Raw genomic sequence first — 10,478 nt, forward strand, 5'->3', positions numbered from 1 at the left:
GCGAGTGTGTATTGCTCTCAGATTGCAAAGCTATCAAGTGACTAGACTACACTCAAATGGAGGATTTTTAAATGCATGCAACTAGGCGAATGCAAAATTAATAATTAAATGCAAGATTGAACACAGGATTAATTGATTAAGCCAAATGAGATTATCAAGCTAAATGATCAAAGCTCTAAATGAAGCTAATCTAGATTATATGCAAGAAATTGAATCTATATAACAGAAATTAATCTAAGTTGATAATGAACTAGAAATCTAAATGAAAACTAAGTTGACTGATGAATTAACTATGCAAAGCTTCTTCAAAATTTCCTCTATAATCTGCAACACAATATTAGCATAATAACGATGTAAAATTCTCAGATGCCGATTGAAGAATGAGAGCCTGAATTTATAACCAAATCAAGAGGGAGACCAAAGGTCGGCATTGATCTTTAATAAATGGTCGAGATCGATTCGAAGGAAGCACAATCCAGGTGAAATGATTTGATTGGACAATTTAATTCCATTTTGGAGAGATAAGATTGAGTTAAAGAAATCTAGAGTTAAAATTGATTTTTTTCAACAAGGGTTAAAATGCCACAAAGGCTGTCATATAGACATTTTGAGACAAAAGTGTTTCAACTAGACCATTTTTGCTCAAAAATATTTTGGACAAAACAATCTATGTGATTTCAATCTTATATATGTTTCAAAATGAGAATATAGAAAACTTATTGTTTCATGTTATAGAGTTTTGTCAAAAAAAAATTATGTCATGTAGTTTAGGTGAAACTATTTCACCTAATACTACTTTCTTGAATAAAATTGTGATATGATATTGAATCTTTATCCGTCATCTATTCATAGTGGTGTAATGGAAAAATATAATTTTGTGGAGGACCTTAGAATGAATGAAAAAAATTCAATTACCTTGGTGAAAGCTAGAAGCAAACCTAAGATTGATCTCTCATGTTGCATAGAAACTTTAGATCTAGAAGATTTCATTAACTAGATCAATGATTTGAAGAGACATAATAACACATCTAACAAACATGCACAATGCTAGCTCATAATGACTAATAAATGAGGCTAGGATCTAAGAACTTAAATTTGAAGTTTAAAATGTTAGGTTCATTCCAATAGACGATACGATCAATCTTGAATATGAATGAAAAAAAAAACTCACATAGTGAAATGATAATCTCAATACATGGAGTGAATGTCTAGATGCACGTGGAAATTGATTGTAATATATTATAAATTTAAATAATGAATGTATGTGAATATAGTTTAAATGGGGATACATAAGTTTCAATACACAACTTTTAAAAGAATGCAAATGAATTTGCCTTTAAATACAAGAACATAACCATAAATATTCTAAACATGTGTTTAATTAGATTTGACAAATAACAAATGATTATGAGTAAACTAAAATTTGAATTTGAGTTTTAAAATTTTAGGAATCGGATATAAAGACACATAATTAATTTTATGCATGTTCAAAATGACTTAGGCCACAAGAATTGTAAAATGAAGGTAAATAACAAATATTAATGAATTAGTGCATGGGTAAAACTAATATATGTATGATAAAACTGAACATCTACATAAATTGGTAGACCAATGAGAAATCTTCCAGTTCACCAGATATTTAAATTCTTGCACTGATTTGAATTATTATGAACATATTTGAAATTTATAAGAGTATTTAAACGCTAAGAAATCATATTGCATTTGTTGTTTAACAAGCTTTCAAAAAATAGTAGAGTGCCCTAGTCGTTGAACTCAAACTTTCTTTATAGTATAAGATTGAATATTTTTACAAGGTTTTGTATAATTGAACTGTATGACATGCTAAACGGTACAAGAAAATTCCACTGGAACATGGAATGCCATGTGAGAGCTTCCAATACTGGAGCTTGTGCTTGAATAGAAATAGATATTAAGGTGTTTATACAAGCGGTCCACCCTTGACGTATTCAGTGAAAGCCAATGCGAGGAGGCCGAGCATAGCAAAGCGCCCATTCCACATTTCTGCTGTGGATGAAAATATTGGCTGCGACGTGCTCTCCTCCGATATTCCATTGAACAGGGGCACCAGTGTCCCCACCGTCATTAATCCTGCAGTTAACGTAAACCACGACAGTCCTCCACTATTCAATTGCGACACGAACCCCGACATAGCCGCCCTTCCATTGATGATCTCCGGCGCAGGCCCTGAGAACGCAAACAGGTCGCCAAATTTCCTGCTCACCTGGATTCCATATTTCCTATATCAGATAAATTGTCCACATTATATAAATAAACTATAAATTGGGCATCTAGAGCGTTTCTTACCTTCAGTAGAGGACGTTTCCTTTGGATCCTGATCCACGTAGCAAAATAAAACGCATTAGCCAAAGCTTTGTAAGAATAAAGAGCAAAATAGCTAAACGAACAACAGCAAAATAGCAAACCTTTGCAGCCATGCACTTGACTTGGAGGCTACTACTGATATGACGCACACTATTCGTTTTGACTGCCCCGCAGTTAAGGGCTCCGGGTGCTTTCATCATCATTGAAGCCATTGCCGCCATCGATGAGTGCTAAGAAAAGATGAATTCTGTGCGAGTACTTTCCTTTCGAGTTGCTTAAGAATGATTGATACTTAGAATATCTCCTTGAGGACATTGAAGATAGGGAGGACAATCAGGAGGATACTTGGGCGAATCAGGTTAATAGACATCAGCAAAATTAGGATATGATCAACAATGATTAAGTTATTTTTCTTATTTTTTGATTTCTTTTATATTCTGCTTAAGATAGTAGTGGTTATAGTTAGTATATCTGATAGTATGAGGCTTGCATGCCACATTAAAAAGACTTTTACGATGACGGTCTCTATAGTTAAATTTCTTAATCTTGTTAATACTCGAATTACTTTTACTATGCTTGGAAGGTGGTTCTTAGTTAATATTGGTATGTTTAGTTATAGTCACATGTTAATTTTTTTTTACTTTTGAGGAACAATTGGTTGGGCTTTCTTGTCTGATTGTTTGATGCCACCTCTTTTGTTGTTGTACTTTGATTTTGTTGTTTTGTAGGTTCAGAGCCTTCTCCCTTCTAATATAATAAAAAACATTCTCCCAATTAATTGTTGATCTAAGTTTCACATCCAATTATTTAAAGTTTTGCATTTATTTATTTTTAGGATAATGACAAGCCCCATATTCTTTACCTCGATTAATTATTTCTTCATCGATTGTATGTTTTCTTATTGCCCTAGATAATTTAAGGAACTTATTTATTTTTCATAAATCTTTGTGAATTTGAGTTACTGTCCTTAAGTTTTATCTTTAAAGTTTAATACTTCTACATTAGAATTTCATCTTTTATTTTTTAACTAACTACCTATTCTCTTAAAGATAAATAAGATTTGAATACAAACTATACTCTTGTATCATTACTAGTTTATTTACATTAGATTTTGGGATTTTATGGATGATCTTTACATTATGCTTACACTCTCAACATTTGATTCTACATTGTGGTTATTTCATTTATTACATTCCCATAGATCTGTCTTATTACCTTTTATTTATGCATGCCTTAGAAATTTAATTTATTCTACTCTTGCTTTCATTTGATCACCCCATCTTATATTATTGCAAGTACTTTTATGTTGTATATGGGAATATGTATTCTATAAAGGTTTGATTCAACATAGGTTTGATATTTTAGTATTTTGAGTTGCTATTGTGAAATTTTGTCAAGTTTGATTAAAATATACATTTTTTCATAGTAACATAGATGTGAACCATAGCAATAGATAGTTAACATTTAAGATAATATATCTAAAGAAAACAAAGTCTTATTAGTTTTAAACCAATGAATATTTTTTTTAACACGAAGCACAACATTCTCAAGGTAAATCGATTGTTGATATCAATAATAATATTCCATCAATAATTTTTAATTTAACTATCATATTCTATCATTTCAATTTTTATGGTTATTTCTATATATGAAAATGATTAGCCTCATTTCATTTTTGAATCTTAATTATTTCTTTAATAATTTTATTTATTCTCATAGTCCTACATATTTTCAGGAAAACATTTATGTTCTTTACATCTTTGTGAACCTGACTTATCTTACACTCATTTAGGGTTTAGCCTTAGAGTTGAAAACTTCTACAATAGAGTTTCATATTTTTCTTTACTATCTATCCTTTTTTTGAAACCTAAATAAGGTTTTGATACACCCTATATTGATGTATGATATATTTATTTGTATTAGATTTTAGAGTTTTATTGTATGTTCTCTCCATCTTAACCTATCATCCTTTGATTACACATTATGGTTACATCATTGACTGCATTCTCATAGACCTTTATTTTTATCTTCTATTCATACTTGTATTACCAATTTTAATTTCTTCATAATGTTCAATTTTAAAGATGTTACTTGCTCCCACATCCTTTCTCAAGAGACTCTTTCTATTGGATCTTCCCCTCCTTACAATATGGACACTATTGTTCCCAGAGTGTGGATCCATTAGCACCCCAATGCCCTATTTTTTCTATCCCTAATCCTTGGGTGAACAAATTTTTTTCTAGTTTACAATTTGTGCTCATTGGGATACTCCTAAGGCCTAGACCTAACATATAAACTTTTTGCATCTGGGTTTGTGAATAATAGTGTATAGTTAGATCATGTTCAGGTGAGGGCCTTATTGCATGGATGTTTATTATTTTCCTTAAGTTCTATATATTTATTTTTGTGCTCAATGGAAGCAATCTTGTTTGACTGATCTCTTTTGAACTCTTTCAAATCTACTCCCAAGGAACGTCGTGAACCTTACACTTGATTTTGACAAATTTCACTCTCGTTGCATTGATAACAATTTTTAGTAGGGGCTTTAAATATTCTGGAACCTCCTTTAGTGACTCGCTTTGCCAAACCTAGCTCTGACATCACTTGTTGCTGGTGAATTACATAAAAATACACACGCAGGAATAGAACTGTTTACACAACTATGCTGCTGCATAGAAAGTCTACACTCATGAGACTTAATAATTACCTTCTACACTCATCTACTTCTTCGACATTTGCAGATTGCATATTTAATGCTGGCATGTGGTAGAAATAACGAGATAGTTTCTACAGAACTGTGATGACAGATTTTCATCACTGCCCTTCATGATTTTGAGGTAGTTGTGAAGAAAGTGATATTATTATTAGTAGTGATGAAAGGTTTTAAATGTTCTACCTTTCTAGCATTATTGTTAGATGTTCCATATTCCATTGAACAGGGGCACTAGTGTCCCCATCATCGATAATCCTGCAATTAACGCAAAGCACGACACTCCTCCACTATTCACCTGCGACAATGTTCTCTTGAAAACCTCCTTGTCTTCTCTGTTTCGTTCTATTCTTTGATTGCATGTTTCGCAGTTCAAAGTGTTATATTTTGTAAAAGGTTCTAGGATGCCTTTCAAAACCTGGATTTCAATTTCCTTGGCTATGTTTCTTTCCAGCTCAAGGTGGCATAGATTTTGGGTTACAGCTGTTGGTGCCCGAAAATGGGTTTACACTGCCACAGGGCAGAGACGAAGCTGATTCCTCCAAATATCTATGGAAAGCCACTTACAACTGTTAATATTCCTCAAACTTGGACCAACTTCAACAAGGATACAAGATCCTTCTACACTTTGGGCTCTGCAAAGCTCGGGAGGGTATTCCCTATGCCAATTTGTGATCTCTATGCCACACTCACAAGTCACACATAAAATAAAGCAGATAATCTCGTTTAAAGGCTCGACAGAAAGGGAGAATGCTCAGGAATGGCAAATTCCTTAGTGATCCTCAACCAATTTGGAGCATGGCATGATTATATGCACTTCGCAACATACATGTAAATGAAAATATTATGATATTCAACAAATCATAGCAAATAACTAGTGATTTCGAACACAAAATCAACACCAAGACAATTGCAAGCCATGATCAGTGTCTTACTCCATTGGGTACATGAATTCATACTACATAAAATGTATTCTGACAGAATTTATCTAACATCTAAACCTAAGATAATATTGCCTTGCAATACATCATATTTGCAACCACAACACAAAACTACTTATCAAAATCTTAGACCAAAGCATGAACATAAAATACATACACCACAACAGTGCAATGAATGATTAAATCCTTAATGTTATTCATTCAATATATGATAAAAAAATACACTGGAGAGAAATGGGTTTGAATTATATTTCTATTGAACATTACGACTGTCTCTGTCAAAATACAATTTATACATAACTCAATTAAGGACCTGCAGAAAAAAAGACACACGACTCTTTCTATTTTGCTCTACAAATGAGCTTTTACAACTTATTTGTTTCACCTAGACTTTGCTATTGGAACCAGAAATTCGGAACACTCAAGGGACCAAAATCAGAACACTGTCTCATGGCCTTGAATTCCCTTTTATAAAAAACAAGGGAGCAAACAAGCTTTAGGCCAGAGGAGACACCTGTCATCTCAAAATGATCACATACAACTACATTTTGTTACAAAAATATTCCATCCTTAATTTTGTTCATACAAAATCAAAATCTACGGCCGCTTCTCTAAAACTCATGATGAATTTTACCACGATCACTGTTATACCGATACAAAAATATCCGCCACTAGAAGAGAAAAATAGTTATATCAAATGGTTTGTGACCTTTATTCATCATTTAGATACATCCTACTCCATGCTCTATACTCTTCATCGGATGGCCAGTCAAAACTGATGACTTCATCGAATTTGGCCCTATATGGAATGCATTTAACGGCTACCTGGTTTGCCTCTCTTTCAAAAGTTTCAAACATTGACCCTGTGGGAATTATTTTATCCATGCTATCCTCCAGCATATCCATGTTTATCCCTTCGCATATTAGCTCTACCTGATTACTGATGACTCGTTTTGCCTCCTTCTTCCAAAATTATAGAGACTTGACTAGACCATCTTTATCCTTAATATCTTGCAAAAGCATTTGATTCAACTCACTAAAATTTTTCGTTAGTTCCCTTACCTTTCTTTCTATATTTTCTAGCAAAATTTGGGCTTCTTGCATTGATTTTACCAACAAATATGTTGGTTGGAGTGCACATGGTCTCTCAACATGATAATTAGAAGCCATGGACATTATTCTGAGCTCATTTCCCCTTTGCAACCATGTTGTAAACAAAGGAATTGCCACTGCTTTATCATCATCAAATTTTTGAATAGCATTAAATAATAAAGAATATAAGGCATGAACACTATTGAGTCTACTATCAACTTTTTCATTTAAATGAGTTAGCACTAAGCTAACTATTTCCTTTTGCTGTCCAGTTGATTGATCTTCTGATTCTTTCAGCTTATTTTCTAATTCAACAATCTTTTCAAAAAGATGAGATTGAGTTGGTTCAGTTGATCTAGTGGCTTCAGGCTCATCATCATCATATGCGACTAATGACATACCAGGGATACCACCATTTATATCAGGTTGAACTATTTCTTCTTCCTAGACTACAGGTGATGACCTAGATGTTGATGGCTTAGATGGCCCTGTAAGTGCATGAACAAAATCCTTTATCTATCCTTGCTCAAAGAATTGCACTCTCATTTGTAACTCCACACACCTTTTTTGAGCTGCATTGTAATCATTGAATAGTTTATCAAACTTTCTCATCAGCTCCACCTTTGCCAAGGCTTCTCTTTTTGAAGTCTCTTGTGCCAACTTAGCAACATCAACATTCAACTTTGTAGCCTCTACACTTCATGTGTTAGATGCTCTTTTTGTAATAAGGCCTCCCCTCAAATTAGGGTTGAATTCATTGATGTTAGGCTTTCTAGGTCCTTCTTCTAATGCCCATATTGCCAAAGTTGCATAATCAACTACAAAATATAATCCTTTTAATGCCAACCTTGCTTCCTCCTCTGAATTGAAATACTGACATTTTGATTTCTTGATTGCATCAAAAGCCACTGCATCTGTTATGTCCCATTCTGGTAAAATCAAGACTCCATCCTAACTTATAATCAACCTGCCCTCAGCAGGAGTGATATCCTTAAACTCTTCCATCATTTCATTCTTGACCTCTTCCTGATTTTCTTGATCAAACCTGTCTGGACTTTGGGCCTTTATCTCAGTAATTTTGCTTTTGTATTCTTTGATCTTCATCTTCCATACTAATTTCAAAAAGGCTGGGCTCCTCACAAAAGTATCATCTTCAAGGAACTTATCACACACTTTTTTTCTTACATCCCTGAAAGCTTTAACTTGAATATCTAAAGGAGTGAGGTCCAATTCCAAATTAGGGGGCAAAAGGGGAATACCAATTTGCATTTCTGCACTTGTTCCTACAAACATATCTTCCTCCATTTGTTCTTCACCATGCCTTATAGGTGAAAAGGGCACAAGTGATGGTGAAGGACTTCTATCTGAGTCTTCAAGATTAATGATCTTGATTCCTTTAAAAGGCTTGATTTGCATCTTTGGGGAAAGATTTGTACTCATTATCTTTTTACCCTTTCTCCTTACTAACCTTCCACTGTCGTTCTTGCTCTCCTCTTCATCATTTGTTTCTTCTCTTGCTCTTTTTTGAGAAGATTCATGAACAGGTCTCCTTTCTACCATGCCACCTGCTCTTTGAGACAAAGGAGGTCATGAGCTTGACTACTGCATCCCCATTTACTGAATCAGAGTTGATCCCTCCATAATGATGGGTGTTGGATGATGTACATCCCCTCTTTCAACTTGTCGGCCATGAAATTCTTCAAGTTTGACCTTATTCTCCTTCAAATTAGATTCATTTCATCAAAATTATTCATAACAAAATCGACCTTAACAAAAAATGGTGTAAAATCCTTTATTGGATCATAACTTGGATCCATTTTCTGAATTGTAGCCCCTAACTTTTTGAAGATTATCCATTTCTCTTTTCTCCACTCCTGAATCATGGGATCAAATTCATTTATAATTCTATCTTTAGGAAAGTTATTCTCATGAGGCAATAGACCTTCTTTTATTCTTGTCTTGAAGATATTGTAAAAACCCTCAGGATCACTGTGTCTAGCTATGCTCACCCCTAAATGATATGGTGCAAAGAATTTATCAAAATGTTCATATCCTCCTTTCAGAATTACAAAATAAGGGATGATAGTGTAATCAGGGAAAATTGTTTCTTTGCCTTTTCCCTTTAATTCCCTGTCATGAATACACCCTATCTGCCACATTACCTCAAAAAACCCCATTCTCAAAGGAACGTTAAAAGGCAGTACATGTGGTTGTCCAGAGAAACCATAGATTTTGATAACAGTACTTATAAAGTAAGGGATAAAATCCCCCCAATTGTGCTCAATCCTGACAAGTGGAAACCTCTCTTTGGGCCTAAAAAAATCATGCAGCTCCTTGGGGATCCTCGGTGGTTTTACTGTCAACCTTGGCCTCAACTTAGAAGACAAGTTATTGTCAAATATTACAAAGCTAGCGTCCTATCTATCCCAAGACATATCCGAGCTCCAAACCTTCACTTGAATCTCCTTGTTATCAATTGTCCTTTTGAGGTTCATGGTACCTTCAATGTAATCTACATTCCTAAATAAGAACACATGCATTGGAAAGGAATACCAGAAGAATTTAGCACTAGCCACTTCATTTTTAATATCCTGTAACCCCTCATGAATCTTATCTTCAAGGTATGGGCAGAAGTCAAAAACCACTCTATAATTTGGATGTTGAATTTGCATGGCCATGTACATGAAATAATGTGGCATAACTGTAACTAGATTGAAACCCAATACCTGACACACAGAGAAAAAGGCCACTGTATAATCTGGATGTTGAATATGCATGACCATGTACATGAAATAAGGTGGCATAACTATAATTGGATTGAAAGCCAATACCTAACATAGAGAGAAAAAGGCCACTTTATAATCCGGATGTTGAATTTGCATGGCCATGTACATGAAATAAGGTGGCATAACTGTAATTGGATTGAAACCCAATACCTGACACAGAGAGAAAAAGGTAGCCTGAAAATAGGGAGAAAAAGAACCAATAGGGAATGGCTCTTCTAAGCTAGGGCCAATGTGGTATGTTGTTTTTCCTACTCTAGCCAAATACATTGGAAGAAAATTACTTCTAATGATCTCCATTCTATAGTATTCTTCTTTTAACTCATTCAGGTCTACTTACACTAGGTTCGCAGATGGTTCATATAGGTCAAAAATCTCTTGGAATTATTCCCTTTTGATGGTCAACAAAGTCTCTCCATTATTTCTCCTAATAACCCTCGAGACAAGGTCATATAAATTTGTAATAGCCTTGAGAAGGTCGACATCCATGAAGACAACCGACACCACTAATTTACCCAAATCATACTGCCAAGGACTGGATAGTGGGGAATGCAAGTTCCTCTATCCATACCATAATTTGAACATCTCTAATGTGGTCATTGGTATCGT

At 34.2% G+C, this 10,478-nt stretch overlaps 1 protein-coding gene across 1 annotated transcript; it reads right to left on the reverse strand.

Annotated features, from left to right (window-relative positions):
• Positions 1–1,939: 1,939 nt before the first annotated feature.
• Positions 1,940–2,564, reverse strand: LOC131857837 (early light-induced protein 1, chloroplastic-like). The gene is made up of 2 exons (XM_059210580.1): positions 2,445–2,564; positions 1,940–2,242 (listed from the first exon to the last, which is right to left on the reverse strand). The coding sequence occupies exons 1-2, from the start codon at positions 2,562–2,564 to the stop codon at positions 1,940–1,942; spliced, it is 423 nt and encodes a 140-aa protein (XP_059066563.1).
• Positions 2,565–10,478: the final 7,914 nt, after the last annotated feature.

This window comes from Cryptomeria japonica, chromosome 8 (assembly GCF_030272615.1).
Source record: "Cryptomeria japonica chromosome 8, Sugi_1.0, whole genome shotgun sequence".
NCBI lineage: Eukaryota > Viridiplantae > Streptophyta > Pinopsida > Cupressales > Cupressaceae > Cryptomeria > Cryptomeria japonica.